Source organism: Callorhinus ursinus, unplaced genomic scaffold (genome assembly GCF_003265705.2).
Source record: "Callorhinus ursinus isolate GAN/ISIS: 27379988/994484 unplaced genomic scaffold, GSC_fseal_2.0 scaffold29, whole genome shotgun sequence".
NCBI classification, from domain to species: domain Eukaryota; kingdom Metazoa; phylum Chordata; class Mammalia; order Carnivora; family Otariidae; genus Callorhinus; species Callorhinus ursinus.
Genome location: NW_027397091.1, coordinates 15,378,083 through 15,396,190, shown reverse-complemented (window position 1 = coordinate 15,396,190; position 18,108 = coordinate 15,378,083). Strand labels below are relative to the sequence as shown.

The 18,108-nt window shown below is 41.9% G+C and overlaps 1 protein-coding gene and 1 pseudogene across 2 annotated transcripts in view; one reads left to right on the top strand and one right to left on the bottom strand.

The window, feature by feature from the left end:
- The window catches only part of SEC23B (SEC23 homolog B, COPII coat complex component), a 39,337-nt gene extending 27,758 nt beyond the window's left edge, over window positions 1-11,579 (bottom strand). For both annotated transcript variants that reach the window (XM_025876800.2, XM_025876801.2), the window contains exons 1-8: window positions 11,363-11,579; window positions 9,141-9,364; window positions 7,894-7,951; window positions 4,057-4,143; window positions 2,468-2,704; window positions 2,262-2,347; window positions 943-1,087; window positions 354-512 (exon numbers count right to left, since the gene is read on the bottom strand). In XM_025876800.2, the coding sequence (XP_025732585.1) occupies window positions 354-512; window positions 943-1,087; window positions 2,262-2,347; window positions 2,468-2,704; window positions 4,057-4,143; window positions 7,894-7,951; window positions 9,141-9,361 (993 nt within the window). In that variant the 5' untranslated portion in view covers window positions 9,362-9,364; window positions 11,363-11,579. The remainder of the gene's footprint in view (window positions 1-353; window positions 513-942; window positions 1,088-2,261; window positions 2,348-2,467; window positions 2,705-4,056; window positions 4,144-7,893; window positions 7,952-9,140; window positions 9,365-11,362) is intronic.
- Window positions 11,580-11,626: 47 nt separating this feature from the next.
- LOC112827978 (L-lactate dehydrogenase A chain pseudogene) lies at window positions 11,627-16,474 on the top strand (annotated as a pseudogene).
- Window positions 16,475-18,108: the final 1,634 nt, after the last annotated feature.

The following is an 18,108-nucleotide window of genomic DNA, read 5'->3' as shown; positions in this document are numbered from 1 at the left end:
GTGAATGGAGAAAAATTACCTTTAGGAAACAATATTATTCACAAGGTATGTCTTACTATACCAAAGGGATGTAACCAAACATAAGAATGTGGAGATAGTTTTCTTAATAACACCCAATAAACATAAAGTTTTCAATCTCAAAACACTTTCAGCAGTTTTAAGCCCACCCACTCTTAAGTAAGAACTCAGAGCTGGGGCACCAATTTAACAGCAGCTGGGATCTGGAAGATCACCTGAGCAAGAACAATTTGCTGACCACAAAGCATGGCCTCAGCAAGGTAGCTGTCACTCCGAGGCAGCCCAAACCCAGCACTGGGTAACCAGAATTACAGCCTGTGTCCAGGAGCATCTACCTTGGTTGCCTTTTTCATGAAACGTGCATTATCTTTCTCAATATCATGCCAGGAACGAATAGGAACCTTTAATTCATCTCCAACCACCATGCCAGGCCCCTGGGTGGGGGGACCGCCGGTAAACAACATAATCCTGGCTCCCGTGTTTGGAAAAGTACCCTAGAACAGTAAATGGCAGCATTTTAGAAACATACAGCCCACCCTGAGTATGCTTCCGTTTCCCTAAAAAAAATTCCATACCGTTCTCTTCAGCTGTGCTGAATACTAATGATAGTAAGAAATAACACAGATGACAATGCAGAGAAGCAGCCTTAGGTCTTCCAACCTGACGGCTTCATACACTTTATAAATTCACTGTGAGCACTTGCCATTGCCCTAATGGCCTTGTGTTTCTCATGAAAACTTCTGGTATTTTCAAAACATTATGGGGCTCCTTCATTGTGGATAATAACAATAACTGAAGTGCTTTATGATAAATTAATGCAGTAAATTGATTTAGGTCACAACTCATTTTCAAACAAGACTAGCAAATACAACTTGTGGGAACAAACTTGCATGGTTTGAGGCACCCCGGTAAGTTCTGAGTTACCTCCAACAGGCCAACAGCAATGGACAAAGCAACACCAGTGGATCGCAAAGGTCTCTTCCCCTGAGTCACAGGCCATGGGTCCCTCTGCAGCTCCCCAAGGAGATCAGTGAGGTTCATGTCAATCTTGTGAATGGGCTGCAGAAATCTGCATGATTTTCAATGGACACATCAATCCTGGTTTAATAAAGTACTCTGGTCTTTAGCCCTAGGTGACACAGTTACAGCTCTTCAAAATAATTACTCAGAGTAGTAAAAACCTGGAATTTTTTTCTTCAAAGCAATTTTATTCAAGAATATAATTTAAAGCCGAACATAAGGCAATTTATGTAGATAGCATGGAAAAAAAGCTGAATTTAAATAGGAACAAATCACTTTAATTAAATTTAAGCAGCAGAGAAATCCTAAAGACAGATCTAACATGAATTCAATCCATGTAAAGTTCCTGTACGTGGACCACCTTCATCATTCTTTTTTTTTTTTTAAGATGTATTTATTTTGGAGAGAGAGAGAGGAAGAGAAAGCAGGGGGGAGGGGCAAAGGAGAGGGGGAGAGAGGGAGTTGGGGCCGGGGGAAAGAGAAATATCCAGCAGACTCCTCGCTGAGCGTAGGGCCCAAATTGGGGCTCAATCTCACGACCCTAAGATCATGACCTGAGCTGAAATCAAGAGTCAGATGCTGAAACAACTGTGCCACCCAAGTGTCCCCACCTTCATCATTCTAAAGATCCACTTCAAAGTGATTCTCAAGTGTCTCTTGTGTGCCAAGGAGTAAATACAGAGAGAAGCACTGGTTTCTTACCACAGTAAGTGGCTGTCCCCAGCATGTCAAGCAATGCATTTTATCATGTTTGCTGACTGTTAACCTGGCCACAGGCAGCCGCAGGCACTCAAAGGGCTGAGGAAAGGAAGTGCCTGGTCTCAGGTTTGCTTGAGAACATCCCACAGAAGCTTTCAGTTTTCCTAGTTCACTTCAGACTCAAAAAGGACAACAGCCATATGTAAGGGGAGGGGAAGGCTTGAATACAGTGGTCTCAAAACATCTGTGATGGTACGACACTAACAGGAAAGACATCCCGAGCAAATCTTACCACACAAATGTGTGCACACATATGTATGTGTACATCCACAACTTAGTCATAAGTTTCAAATATATACCAAATTGTTACATAGATCCTGAAACGTTAAACATTCTTAGGCTTAATCATCTTTTTTTCTCTAAAAATAAGAAAATAAAAGTTCTAACATTTTTCTTCCCTCACTCCAGTGGGTTGGCACGCATGCCCACTACTGTGTGTGTAACATTTTATGTTGGTAGCTCACCTGCCTGAAACAAAAGGCTGCTCCTGTGGTTGACCAGGTCTTGCTTGCTGCATGGGCATGGCAGGCTTGGTGAGGCCCAGCATGTCCTAAAAAACCCAAAAAGACTCATTTCCCATAACACTAGAGTGAATGACCAACTCATGTTTAAGAAATCTCATGTTTAAGAAATCTCCTTGCTCTTGCTTAGGTACGAGCAAGGCACAAACCTGTATCTGCTTCGCGGTTAAATCCTTTGTCCCTCGGAAGACATAACTTTTGGAAATTCCTTCACAGCTGAGTTCGTGAACCTGCACCATCCTCCCAAATGTGATCAAACCCACCAGAGCATCTGGAGGAAGGAGACTCAGGGACATTTGCAGGGATTCTTTGAGTGCCTGAAGGTCATCTTCTTCTAGGCATGTGTCAACCACATAGAGGAAGATCAGAGGGGACTGAGCACCTCGCTTTATGCAAAGAAACACAGCATGATGATCAGTATACAAATAGACCAAACCAGCTCTTTTTAAAGCAAATAGGGTATGTAACTAACAAGTCTTCATCCATATTTACTGACAAGGAATAAGGACATCTAACTTCTATTCACCTCATTAAATGACAGGTTACATTAAAACCAATTAAATGTAAAAACTGTATCCAACAATTTATTCTACATTTTTGAATGCCTTCCATGTGCCCCAGTCACTGTTCCGGGTCCTGAGATACATCAGTGAGCCAAAAGAACAAAGATACCTGCCTGCCTCAAGTTGCTGACTTTCTGGAATGGAGAGGATAAGGGATGCCAAGGAGTAGAGGTAGGGGGCAGGTTCCAGTATTACTTAAGAGATAAGGGCAGCCTCATTAAGAAAGTAATATTAGAGCAAAAACCCAGAGGAGAGGGAGGGAGCAATACAGTCATAGGGGAAAGAGAATTCCAGCCTGAGGAAGAGCCAGAGGAAAGGCCCACAGGCAAGAGCATTCCTGGCATGCCCAAGGAAAGTCATGAGGCCCATGTGGCTGAATGAGACACTAATACAAGTTGAGGTCCTAGTGATAACACAGGGCCGGTCCACACAGGGCTTTGAAGACTATCTCTTACTCTGGGTGAAAGAGAGCCATTTTCACCATTGGAGGTTTCTGAACACAGAAGTAACGTGACATGTTTTTAAAGAGTTACTTTGGCTTCTGGGTTAAGAATAAAATATAAGTGGGAAAAGGTTAAATTATGGAGAAGGTTAAGAGACGGCCCAGTACTCCCTGCTCCACGGGAAGCCTGCTTCTCCCTCTCCCGCTCCCCCGCTTGTGTTCCCTCTCTTGCTGTGTCTCTGTCAAATAAATAAATAAAATCTTCAAAAAAAAAAAAAAAGAGAGAGAGAGAGACGGCCCAGGAATTTAGGTGAGAGGCGCTGGATGGCCCAGGACTAAAGCAGTGGGGGGAAAGAAGTGGTTGGACTGTGGATAGATTCTGAATACAGACCCACTGGAATTTCCCAGTGGACTGGATATGGAATGCACGAGAAAGAGAAGTCAAGGATGAACCTAAGGTTTTTAAGCTTGACTACAAGATGGAGTATCATCACAAAGCTGGAGAAGGCTGTGGGGGACAGATGCTGAACTCAACCAGTGATCCCTTTTCTAGCTGCCCATCAAGACTGCAAATAATGCCAGTAAGTGCACACGCACCAGGACCAAGTCTTCAGGATCCTGCTGCCTTTGCAGCTTTAAATTGCCCAGAAAAGGATGGGACACAGAAGACAAAGTATTTCAAGAGAAACTCAATATTTAACACCACTCATTAAATGCACAACAAAGAAGTTACCTGTATCACGTACTCAATTGTAGAAAACTGGGGCATCAATTCGGCAGGCTGATTCACCTCAGATATACCTGTGTAAGCAGGAGGAAACTGAAGGGAAGAAAACAAAGCAATCTTTCATTAGGACTGAAAGATATTTATGTTATACCTTCTATTTTCCATTTACAAAAATAGGCAAAAGGGCACCTGGGTGGCTCAGTCGTTAAGTGTCTGCCTTCGGCTCAGGTCATGATCTCAGGGTCCTGGGATTGAGTCCTACATCAGACTCCCTGTTCCACGGGAAGCCTGCTTCTCCCTCTCCCACTCCCCCTGCTTGTGTTCCCTCTCTCACTGTCTCTCTCTCTGTCAAATAAATAAATAAAATCTTAAAAAAAAAAAATAGGTAATGACCAGGTATTAATTCTGTAAAATATAGAACTTGTAACTAAAGTATAAAAATCAAAATTTTGGGGCACCTGGATGGCTCAGTTGGTGGAACATGCAACTCTTGATCTCAGGGTTGAGTTTGAGCCCCATGTTGGGTATAGAGATTACGTAAAAATAAAATCTTAAAAAAAAAAAAAAGAAAGAAAAGAAATACAGACTCAATTCTCATCCTAACTCCTAAATCAGAGCCTGCATTAAAAAAATAAATATATAGGGGTACCTGGGTGGCTCAGTCGTTAAGCATCTGCCTTCGGCTCAGGTGATGATCCCAAGGTCCTGGGATCGAGCCCTACATCGGGCTCCCTGCTCAGCGGGAAGCCTGCTTCTCCCTCTCCCACTCCCCCTGCTTGTGTTCCTTCTCTGTTAAATAAATAAAATCTTTAAAAAAATAAAATAAAATAGAATAATAAATATATATATATCAAAGTATCAGAAATTTAAATCAGGGGCGCCTGGGTGGCTCAGTTGGTTAAGAGACTGCCTTCAGCTCAGGTCATGATCCCAGGGTTCCGGGATCGAGTCCCGCATCAGGCTCCCTGCTCAGCAGGGAGTCTGCTTCTCCCTCCGACCCTACCCCCTCTTGGGCTCTCTCTCTCTCTCTCTCACTCTCTCTCTCTCAAATAAGTAAATAAAATCTTTAAAAAAAATTTAAATCAATAACCCTGCCTTATATTTATATCCCATTGTAACTTTTTTTAATGTATTAGGGTATGTTGTAACTTCTAGATGATTAAAAAATGCACTGTTATAAACCATTTCTTAAGTGCTGTCCTGCAAATTAAGGGCTCAGGTTTTAGCTATTTCATCAATAGTTTATGTGGAAGTCTAACACTTTTATTTGGGTTTATTATTTTAGCTGTCATCAATGAAGTAATGCATGTATATTGTAGAAAAACCAGCAAGGACAAGAAAATACAAGGAACAGGAAAAGGGGCACAATGCTGGCTCATTCAGAAGAGCATGTGACTCTTGATCTCAGGGTTGTGAGCTTGAGCCCCACGTTGGGTGTAGAGATTACTGAAAAAATAAATAAACTTTAAAAAAAAGGGGGGGTGCGTGGGTGGCTCACTTGGTTAAGCATCTGCCTTCAGCTCAGGTCATGATCTCCGGGTCCTGGGATTGTGCCCCATGTTGTCAGGCTGCCTGCTTCTGTGGGGAGCATGCTTCTGCCCCTCCCACCCCCGCCCCCCACTCACACACAGCCTATCTCTCAAATAAATAAATAAAATAAAAGAGAAAGAAAAAAACCCTCACGTTCCTACCAACTAGAGATAGCTACTGTCAACATGTAGGTGTATTTCCTTTCAGACTTTTTCTACTTAAGCACAGCTGAGCTCATCTCGTATCTATCATTTTGCAACTTGCTCTTTATGCTTAACATATTATCACAGGCATTCTCTTTTGTCTTTAAAATTTTCTGCAAACATTTGAAATTCATAGCTTATAGACTGATTTTTCCCCAATTTTTTTTATTGTGGTAAAATACATATAAATTTACCATAATAATCTTTGCTCAGTGTACAGTCTGGTGGTCTTAAAGATTCATAATGTACAACCATCACCACCATCCATCTCCAGAATTCTTTTCATCTTGCAAAACTGAAACTCTGAACCTATAAACAACATCTCCCCATTATCTTCTCTGTTGAATGACCTGATATTAATCCCTTATTAGATTTATGATTTGCAAATATTTTTGCCCATTCTGTGGACTGCCCTTTAGATCTGCTGACATTGTCTTTTGATGCCTTAGAAGTTTCACAATAAATTAACTAAGGGGCACCCAGCTGGCTCAGTCAAGAGGGCATGTAACTCTTGGTCTCAGGGTTCTAAGTTCAAGCCCCACATTGAGTGTAGAGATTTCTTAAAAATAAGATCTTAAAAAAAAATTTATATTAAACACAGACTTCAATTCTCAATGTAATAGGGTGTAGATAGGTCTTTAAGATTTGCATATACTGGGGCACCTGGGAGGCTCAGTCAGTTAAACGTCAGCCTCTGGCTCAGGTCATGATCCTGGAGTCCCTGGATCGAGCCCCGCATTGGGTTCCCTGCTCAGCGGGGAGTCTGCTTCTGCCTCCCACCCCACCCCCTGCTCCTGCCCCCTCGCTCTCTCTCTCAAATAAAAAAAAAAAAAAGATTTGCATATATTTCTGAAACCTCTTGTGGAGGTAAATTTTGAATGGTATCTGCTTATACCTTCCAGGCCTGTACTTAGTACATTGATTGGTCTGTTCATCACTGGACTTACTGTGTGACATATCTGAGAATGAGACTGTTAATTGTAATTATAATCAAATATAAGAATAAATAAATGCATGTTATTAATATCTTAAGTCATACTAGAGGATGCCTGGGTGGCTCAGTTGGTTGAGGGTCTGCCTTCGGCTCGGGTCATGTCTCAGGGTCCTGGGATCAAGCCCCTTGTCGGGCTCCCTGCTCAGCGGGGAGTCTGCTTCTCCCTCTCCCTCTGACCCTCCTCCCCGCTTGTGCTCGTGTGCTCTGTCTCAAATAAATAAATAAAATCTTAAAAAAAAAAAAAAAAATCTACCAAAGCACTGTATACTATGTTGGGAACAATTTTTTTCTAACAGCTTTATTAAGGTATATTTTATGTCTTAAAATTCACATTTAAAATGTACAATTTGATGATTTTTAGTAAATATACAGAGTTGTGCAAAGATCACCATAAACCAGTTTTAGAATTACAGGCAGAGTTCATTTTAACAAAAGTGTCTCTCATCATTTTGGAGCTCCTTCTAAGTTTAGTAGTTTTAAAATTTTTAAATCAAAAGAGGCTCAACACTGGTACTTAGACCCTAAAATTTACAAAGATCAAAAAATGAAAATTCAATAATGTACACTATCCAATTAGAATAAACAAGTCAAACGAAATATAGACAATATATCTGGGGTTTTTTGTTTTTTTTTTTTTAAAGATTTTATCTATCTATTTGACAGAGACACAGCGAGAGAGGGAACACAGCAGGAGGAGTGGGAGAGAGAGAAGCAGGCCTCCTGCAGAGCAGGGAGCCCAATGTGGGGCTCAATCCCAGGACCCTGGCTGGGATCATGACCTGAGCCGAAGGCAGACGCCTAACGACTGAGCCACCCAGGCGCCCCTAGACAACAGATCTGTTTTCTTATGGTAACATATTCACTGCTAACAGAGCACATAAAAAAAGGGAATTCTATGTCCCTCCACACTAAATGATAAAAACCCACATAATGAAACTGAGTCACCATTCAACAGAGAAATCACAAATGTTCAATTATGCTTAACAAAAGCTATCACCTTGAGTTCAGCAGAAACTGATGACTGTCAGGGCAGACACAAATTCAACCTCACTTTATTTTTTTTAGAATAGTTCCACCAAAATGAAACACAGAAAAACACTTAAAAAATTCACATACCTGATTTCTTTGGAAACAGAAATTACAGGCCCAAAGTTTCGCTCGATAATCAACCTGACTGTGAGAAAGATAAACATTACAGCTAGGTACCATTTTCATTTTTAATGTAGAAAGCATTCAAATGTAATCCTCAAATTCAGTAAATCACATAGATATGTTTGTGTGTGTGTGCATAAATGGATGGAGGTATGCAAAATGCCCACTGCAGTTAAAGAGTTCTGGCTGTTAAATACACCAAAAATTTCCTTCTTACAGCGGCAATGAAGAATTAGTAAATCTTTTTTTCCTCTTTTCTAATTTCCTTGATATTTAAAATTTCATGATTTTATATAAATTATAGGTTATTTCCTTTTTACCCTATTACCTTAATGTAATCTGTGTGAGTTTTCTAACATCTTTATTGTTTTAGATATGTGAAACTACCAAATTTCAATACTAAAGGCACATTTCATGCACAGGAAAAACCTGGCTGAAAAACCTGGCTGACTTTCACCTCACCTAGCTCACTTGAAAAAGTTGGGGGGCATGCTTCTGGGTGGATACACTTCCCCGAACTGGTTATAGATACGCTTCACTTGCTTCTTTGCCCCCTTTCTACATTGAGAAAACAAGCAATGGCTATCTCTTCACAAGAAGAGCAGCAGCATCGTACTTATGGTTACAGGAAGTAACAGCAAGGGCAATGCAGTAAAAAATGTTCCCTCATATAAAAATATTCCCTTTTAAAGAGTATTTCTGATACTCTTTACCTCTTTAAAAAATTCTTTCAAATAATGCCCACATTTAAGAGAAGTATCATAGGTCACTATCTCAGGTACAAAAAATTACACTTAACAATCATTAAGAGTGGTGATTTCTTCTGCGTATCACTTCCTGCCATACAGCATCACCATACCAGGTAAGTATGAGAAAACTGTCTACAGCTTTTCATTTTTGGAAAATGCTTTAAAAGGCACCCATATAATCTACAGTTAAGCCAAAAGCAAACTGAAATTAGCAAAAAAAAAAGAAAAAAAGGGAATTTCAGATCCTTTCCCTTTACTTCCACTTCATTCCCATAAGTTCCAATTTTATCTGGAGTATTAGGCCGGGAAGACTTTACAAGCATTTATCACATAAGAATCTCACCATTCACTTCTCTACTCAAATTTGATGACTTGCCCAAATCGAATCACTTTTATGAGAATCACAGAAAAGTCACAATTACTGTATTCTTCTTTTTCACTAGTTTTAAAAAGAATTCATACCAAAGTGGATTGAGAATGGCTTTGCAAGTTGTCCGGCTACAAAGCACAGGTTCATACTGTACAGGAGGCAGGTCTGGACGTTCTTTCAAAGGAGTAAGGAGACAAGCCAGGGGAACAACCATTCTCGTAGCCTCGAGACGGCTGGAAGGCCACACGTTCCAACTAAAGCGCACACCATCCCGTTCTTCATTCTGCTGAATGAACTCCAGATATGTTGCCATAGTCTAAAAAGAAACCGAAGATAAAGCTGTAATTTTATGTGAAATTCTCAACTAAACTTCAAAAAAGAAGATAGTCAATAGTCGTCTAACGCAATGTTTTTTAAACACTTAGTCTGGAAGAACCAGTCACTGTAGGATGACATCTCCCTTCCCTTTGATCCCCAAAAGCCAATTAACTTCACAGTCATCTTTGACTATTGTTCCTTTCTCAACTCTCTCTACCACTTAAAGAAATAAATAAAAGGTGTGGGGAGTTTACCATTATTTGATCATTTTTAAGCTGCAAGTAGTTGAATACTAATGTAAACCTTCTCACAGATCACACAATATCTCAACCAAGTAAGTCTCAAACCCCCTTTCGGCATCCAGCTACCTTCCCCCTTGATCCCCCTTCCTTCTGTGCTTTATTAAAGCAAGCACCGTATTAAATTTTACATTCCAAGTGATCTCATTTTTGTGCCCTTTCCCCTCTTCTCTGTTAACTGTGAAGACAAAAACTGTATGTTGATGTGTGAATCCAATGCATAATCCACCACCAGTTCTGAGCCAAAGTATTTTACTTGGGATCACCAAAATTACAACGCTAGGTTTGCTATCATGCTGAGTGAATCACCAGGACTTCTCTCCTCACCATGGTTGCTTATGCTCATGCCTCAAAAGACTGTGGTTAATAAAATAACCATTTAGACTAAGCTTTTCAAACCCCACACCGCCAACTCCATTGAATGTTTCATACATCCTGTTTACATCCTTAAAATCTAGGCTAAGACTAACACACATCTCAGTCACCAGGTTCAAGGGAACAAGACCCTCAAGAAAAATGGAAAAACAGGCAAATTAAAGAATCTACATTATTAGTAGCCTCTAGTGCTCACTTTATGCAGGGCTTAATAACTGTCTCTATGTTATTATGAGAAGTGCCATACACACTGTAAATAATGTGAACTAAGGAAATGGTTTTTATATGACTAGAAAAGCAAATGAAACAATTAGTTTACTACATACAACCCAGACCACAAAAATTCCAAATGTTTGCTCCAACTGAAACTCTAAAGCATGTACTTGTTCTTTCCAGCAAAGGCAGGAAACTGAAGCACCCTTACACAGGACCCACTTCTGCAGCTACCTGAGTGGCAAAGGGATAACTCAGGTGGGAAGAAAAGCGTGTTCTAATATAAAAATTCTCAGGAAGTACCTCTAAAGGTTTCATTAAATAACTTTCCCCGTTCAAAACAATTCCTTATTAAAGGGTACTGGCTCCATCCAATGTCCCCAGGCAGCTACATATTAAAACCTGCTCTTTCCGTTTCCCACTGCCTCCTCCCCTCACCTCTTTTAGAGCATGGATTCTTAACTCTGGGCACAAAACCAACGGGGGACTTCAGAGGGTCAATAAATCTTCTGAAATTGTACGCAAAATTGTGTGCATGAACTAATGTGCATTTTTCTAGGGCGGTCGATTTATGACTCACACCATATCCTCAAAGATTTTCTGAAGAGGTTAATAGCTGAATAAATGAGTGGATGCAAGAATTTTAAAGACTTTGTAGCAGTATCTGCCAAAAGAAAAAAGACACACACACACACACACACACACACGAAAAACTGAACCGCTCATCCCAACAAAGCATAACTTTTCAGGACATAGCAGCCAAGTTTAAGCCAAGTTTAATGCTTGAAGGGTAGTCGGAAGACCCGGGTCCTAGTTCAAGCTGCCACGAAGCAGAAGTCGTTTCACCCACATTTCGGGTTTCTCAACAGAAAAAAAGTTGAATCCTTCCGCACCCCGAGATTCGGGGGGTTCCCGAGCCAGAAGCCGGCCGGCCTCACCAGAAGACGAGGAACGCGTCACTCTCAGCAGACCCCTGGGTCACTGAGTCCCTCAGTTCCTCTGCCCGCCGAGCCACCGAGAGAAGGCTTCGTCCCAGGAGCACCCGCTCGGTCCTTATAGAGACTCTTGTCCGTGCCCTCGACCCCCCTATCACCGACTCTCCCACTCACCTGGCAGGAGCCGTTCCCCGGGCCTTGTCCGCACCCACAGCTGCTAGAGCCCCGCTCCGGCTCCCACCGCCAAGTCCAGCTCAGCTCTCAGCCGACTGGTCAGCGCCCCTGTGTGTCACTCCACGGCGCCGTCCGCTGGCCAATCAAAGAGGGCCTCTCCGGCGGAGGAGCGGAAGCAAGACTTTCAGTGAAGCCGCGCCGCCATCTTGGAATAGGGCAAGACAGACATGCTTTGATCCACAAAACCAAAATTCCTCAGATCCTGAGTTCCTCCACGTTCACCTCTAAACGTCCGTTCTTCAGAAAACTCCAGTGTCTGCCGGATTGCTTCCTAGGTGCAGCCTGCACGCCTCAGGGATTCGCCCTGATCCAACATACCTTCCGTTCACCTTAGTAGGAATGCCCTTTCATCGCCTTAGTTACCGGGAAGCGAGAATGATGATGTGTGGCACCGGAAAAAGGAGGAGCACCGTGCGGAGGAAACTGAAGCTGGCCCGGAAAAGGTATCAGCGCGGGAAGGGGCGGGGCGGAGCGGAGCGGAGGGAGAGTGCGGCCGCTAGCGCTAGATTAGGGAATTTCGACAGGTAGAGAAATGCTTCCTTAAATTACTACCAGGTTTCCTCCTCTCGTTCGCTGTGTTGGATTCGCGTTCTCTGCAGGGACTGGCAGTAGTGTACAGTCACTCTCTGTGTGTCTGTCCCTGTCATCCATCTACGAGAAGGTGAATAATGGAGAGCTGTCATATTCAAGCATCCTAGGAGACTAACAAAACTCCTAACTTTATAGAGCTTTGCTTTCTACAACCATCACAGCCATTATACACGTTTTTGTAAGTGACAAAAATGAGCACGTTTATTAATCTAACCCAGAAATACAGCCTCTCTGTAGTATATAAAAAGAAAGCTATATAAACCTAATATTATGCTTAGAACATATCTAGACATCCAAGGATTACCATTAATTAGTTCAACTTAATATTAGTACAAAATTTTAAATTACCTACAGAACACCAATTAGTTTTAAGTTGATGTACTATGAAACATAATTACTCTTTGTTTTTACATAATTACTCAATATAAAAAGTTTGTGGAATAATTGAGTTTGTTGAATAAATTTATATTTTTCAAGTTCCTAAAACATTATGTCAGAGTAATGTTAGGTTATTTAATTATTACACTTGAATAAATTTAGGAAGTTCGCACTAATTTTTTTCTCAGTAAGGAAACAAACAATTAAAATGCATACACATTTGGGGTACCTGGGTGGCTCAGATGGTTAAGCATCTGCCTTCGGCTCAGGTCATGATCCCAGGATCCTGGGATCGAGTCCCGCATCGGGCTCCCTGCTCCTTGGGAGCCTGCTTCTCCCTCTGCCTCTCTCTCGCGCTCTGTCTTTCATGAATAAATAAATTTTAAAAAATCTTTAAAATGCATACACATTTGTATTATGGTTTACACTGAGAAAAGACAGCTGTGTTTTTTTAACCAAACATTAAAAGAATATCATTTGCCGAGGCTTGCTTTATTTGAACGTGGATTCTTTCAGTACTAGAAATTTATGAAAAGGATATTTTAAATACAGTCTTACACATTTAAAGTATTGGGTTTTTTTTAAGATTTTATCTATCTATTTATTTATTTATTTTTGCGGGGGGCGAGGTGCAGAGGGAGAGGACAAGCGGACTCCATGCTGAGCGCGGAGCTCCTGGTGGGGCTGGATCCCACAACCCTGAGATCATGACCTGGACAGAAATCAGGAGTCAGTCGCTTAACCAACTGAGCCACCCAGCCACCCCTGAAGTATTGGAAATTTAATTTCTTTATTTTCTGGGAATTGTAGGAATATTTGATTTATGTAAGTGTGTATTTATCCCAATAAGCCAAGCAGAACATAACTCCTTTAAGAGATATAATAATCTAATTTATTAAAGCTCTCCAAACTTAGTGAACATTTCACACTCCACAGGATGTGAAGACCTTTCTGGATTACAGCCATAAAGACAGATGCACAGACACACAGAGAGTACAGCTTTGGTTCCACCACTTCAGTCACAGGTCAGAAGTGAATGCGGAAACACAAAAACTCACTAGATCAGGTATCAAAGAGTCATTCTCCTTCCCAGTGGGCATGAAAATCTTGACTAATCTGAATTCATAAATAGATGAAAAAGGCAAACAAACAAACAAAAAGACCAACCAGATTCTCTGCCGTCTCCTATCCAAAAGAGAATATATCTATGTAAACCATTAATTAACTTAATGAGATCACCAAATGGTCAGAATATAAAACCAAATTCCTAATTGTTGTTGCCATCAATGGTGAGAAACTTAGCAGCTGTAAATGTATCAGAAACAAAAAGAAAAATACAAAATCAGTAAAGAGAAGAAACCTGGAGAAAGAGTCAATCCATTGTTGTACGATTCCCACTTGCATATTCGCTGTTCAGTCTGGGAGCCAAAAGCAAAACATGCCTGGGCTTAAGTAAGCAGCCCATGAGGTGTTCTTCAGCAACATGATTTACCCAGTTTTGTCAGGTGAATCCATTAGGATGTCGGTGAAACCTCAAAATTGTTAAAGTTTCAGGGATGCTTGAGTGGCTCAGTCGGTTGAGTGGCTGCCTTTGGCTCGGATCATGACCCCAGGGTCCTGGGGTTGAGTCCTGGCATTGGGCTCCTTGCTTAGCAGGGAGCCTGCTTCTCCCTCTTCCTGCAGCTCCCCTGGCTTGTGCGTGCTCTCTCTCTCTGACAAATAAATAAATAAATAAAATCTCCAAAATTGTTAAAGTTTCAAAAAGGTAAAATTCTGGCCCTCATACAAATATAAAATGAGCATGTGTCAAAGATTCTGCATAACTCATTCATTAATGAGGGAACAAGTAAGGATGTTCAGACTGGTTCAAGGAAGAATTTGATTTATAGATTCATATTTCCTAACACATAAAACCCACTTGCATTTCTGTGGACAAGACTCATTTGCACTGCTACGGACAGGAAATGTTTGCATTACTATTGTTGCAGGGTATCTTTTCCTTCTGTGCCGTGCAGTGCCAGTGGTTCTTGGTCCCACTGCTCCCAAAAAGGAGGGGACCCAGAGGGTTGCCACCAGAGTTTCTAAGTCTAGGGGTTTTTATGGGCTTGTTGGCAGGCTGTTTTAATTTGATTAACCCTCCATGCGCCTGTCATCCAATCAGGTTTTTGTCATCTAACGTGTGGGAAAGGGTGGAGGGCTCCTTCCAGGGTGGTGTAAAATCCTTTGAAGGGCAGTTCCCTCTTAGCGGGGATAGGGAGCTTGTCCCTGCCTGCCTTTCTTCCAACTATCCTTCATCACTACCAGTTTTCTGTAAATTAATTTCTGTCTCTACAGAGTTGTGAAATAGCTTAATCAAAGATAAAGGCACACACCCCTTACAATCAGATGACCCCAGGGAGCCCTTTTAAAAATGCCCAGCATTGGTGTCGGAGCCGCTGCCACCGAGTCCAGATTCAACCTCGTGCTCCACTGACGCCTGCCCGCCTGACGTGCACTCCGGATTCCTTTTGGTTCTAAGTCCAAAATGGCAACTCTCAAAGATCAGCTGATTCAGAATCTTCTTAAGGAAGAACATACCCCCCAGAATAAGATCACAGTTGTTGGGGTTGGTGCTGTTGACATGGCTTGTGCCATCAGTATCTTAATGAAGGACTTGGCAGATGAACTTGCTCTTATTGATGTCATGGAAGACAAACTGAAGGGAGAGATGATGGATCTCCAGCACGGCAGCCTTTTCCTTAGAACACCAAAAATTGTCTCTGGCAAAGATTATAATGTGACTGCAAACTCCAAGCTGGTTATTATCACAGCTGGGGCATGTCAGCAAGAGGGAGAAAGCCGTCTTAATTTGGTCCAGCGTAACGTGAACATCTTTAAGTTCATCATTCCTAATATCGTAAAATATAGCCCAAACTGCAAGTTGCTTGTCGTTTCCAATCCAGTGGATATCTTGACCTATGTGGCTTGGAAGATAAGTTGGCTTTCCCAAAAACCGTGTTATTGGAAGTGGTTGCAATCTGGATTCAGCCCGGTTCCGTTACCTAATGGGGGAAAGACTGGGAACTCACCAGTTAAGCTGTCATGGGTGGGTCCTTGGGGAGCATGGAGACTCCAGTGTGCCTGTATGGAGTGGAGTGAACCTTGCTGGTGTCTCTCTGAAGAATCTGCACCCTGACTTAGGCACTGATGCAGATAAGGAACAGTGGAAAGAGGTTCACAAACAGGTGGTTGACAGTGCCTATGAGGTGATCAAACTGAAAGGCTACACCTCCTGGGCCATTGGACTGTCTGTGGCAGATCTGGCCGAAAGTATAATGAAGAATCTTAGGCGGGTACATCCAATTTCCACCATGATTAAGGGTCTCTATGGAATTAAAGATGATGTCTTCCTTAGTGTCCCTTGCATCTTGGGACAGAATGGAATTTCAGATGTTGGGAAGGTGACTCTGACTTCTGAGGAGGAGGCCTGTTTGAAGAAGAGTGCAGATACACTTTGGGGGATCCAAAAGGAGCTGCAGTTTTAAAGTTTTCTAATGTACCACTTCACTGTCTAGACTATAGCAGGATTTTAGTTGGAGGTTGTGTATATTGTCTTTATTATCTGATCTGTTACTCAAGTAATATTAAAATGGCCTAAGAAAAAAACGTCAGTTTCCTAAAGGTCCAAATAGGAATGGTTCACCAAACCCTGCAGCTGTATCCTGGTACTGGATGATACCTGTCTTTGTAGCCCTAAATTGGTTAACGTAAGTTAGCCCCACCGTCTCAGAGGCTCCACTGCCAGAGCTGCGTTTGCTCTGCACACCAGATGTGTGTTTACTGTGTGTTCTGTCACTTCGGGTTCTTCCCCCAACACCCGACATGCCTAGTCCATCTTTTCCAGTCAGTCACGTTCTGGGATCCAATGTATAAATTCAATTTGCATGTATTGTGCATAACTGTCCTAAAGGATCTTACTTTGTGTACCATGTATGTCAGAATATAGTGTACATGGCCATATAACGTAAAAAGACAATGCAGCCAACTAAGTGTCATACCAACTAAAATACCAAATAAATTTTGAATGGTGAAAAAAAAAATGCCCAGCATTCCATGGAAGTTCACCCAGTAAACTCTTGACTATTTCAAAATCTTTCACAATTTTCATGATATTATTCATCATCTATAATCTAATTTCTATATTTCTGGCTCATACTTATCTAACATGAGATTCATATATTCAGCAACCTGCTGGATATCTCTGGGTATTCTTGGCACCTCAATCTCCATATGTCCTGTTAAGTTGATTGAACAAGGGCATTAGACTGATGTGGCTCTAAGGCCATGGCAGCCTGCATAAGCAAACTAAAATGTAAGCATATAAATGCTTCGAGGTTATGAAATCAAAACACTGAGGACAGTCAATCACAAAGAGCCAAGTGGACAATCAGTTTCTTCTCTTTGCTTCCATACCTTCTCTATAAAAGTGTTTTCCCTGACTCCTGTTGGCAGAGGGCTCCTAACCACTTCTGGTTTGATGCTGTTTGATTCTAACTGAATTTTGCTCAGATAAACTCTTATAATTTTAATATGCCTCAGTTTATCTTTTAAACTGAATTCACTGTTCCCCTAAACTAACCCATCTCTTGTATTTTCTATCTCACTTGGAGATACCATTCTTCTCCCAGTCAGCCTAATAACTAAGGAGTTATTCTTGGTCCTTCCTTGTCTCTGATGTGGTTCAAGACACACTATCCCAAAATATGACATGTTGGCATATTGAATATTAAAGCTGAAAGATTTTGAGAGATGGTAGGCACAAGGAAGTCCCCACTGACCTCTCCTGTCTCCCTTCAGAAAGGTCATAAGACCTTCATGTGAGAGATGCCCTCCCTTTACCAGGAGGAGACATCTGTTACCTCTGCAGACAGAGGGGTGCTGTGTGAGCTGGACTAGCGCCATCTTGGATGAATCCACCATGACTACCTCTCTGTAACCCAAAGCCTTCTCCAGCACAGCTGCCCCCTCCCACACCTTCTTTTTGTCTAACCATACCCTTAAGTACACCCTTGAGGCATAACATCCTTGACCTGCTCTGGAGATATGACTATGACCCAACTCTTCTCAAACATTTCCTCTGGGGGTGGTCTCCCAGGACATATTCCCCTGCCTCTATGGCTAAAAAAGCAAGTCTTATGAGAGGTGGCGTTGCAGAGATCTACTCATCTTGCAGCTGCCCAAGACACTAGAGTCCTTTTAGTAAACCATCTCTTGTCAAGCTGGACTTACCAGGCTTTTTCTTTGGTCTTATGGCTCCTTCAGTCTTTGGAGGTAGTTTTGCCTATACCTCCCTTAGATGATGAGAGGAATCAGAACGAACAGGCCGTGCTAAGTTTCTTCCAGTTTACTACCCTTAGCTCATATTCTTTTTTTTTTTTTAAGATTTTATTTATTTATTTGACAGAGAGAGACACAGTGAGAGAGGGAACACAAGCAGGGGGAGTGGGAGAGGGAGAAGCAGGCTTTCCACTGAGCAGAGAGCCCGACGCGGGGCTCGATCCCAGGATCCTGGGATCATGACCTGAGCCGAAGGCAGATGCCCAACGACTGAGCCACCCAGGCACCCCCTCATATCCTTTTATCCTATTGCATTTTACTCACGACCTACCACTCTTCATCAAACCTAGCATAAAAACAATCTGGTTTAACTGCTTTGTTGGGTTTTCATTTCCTTATGA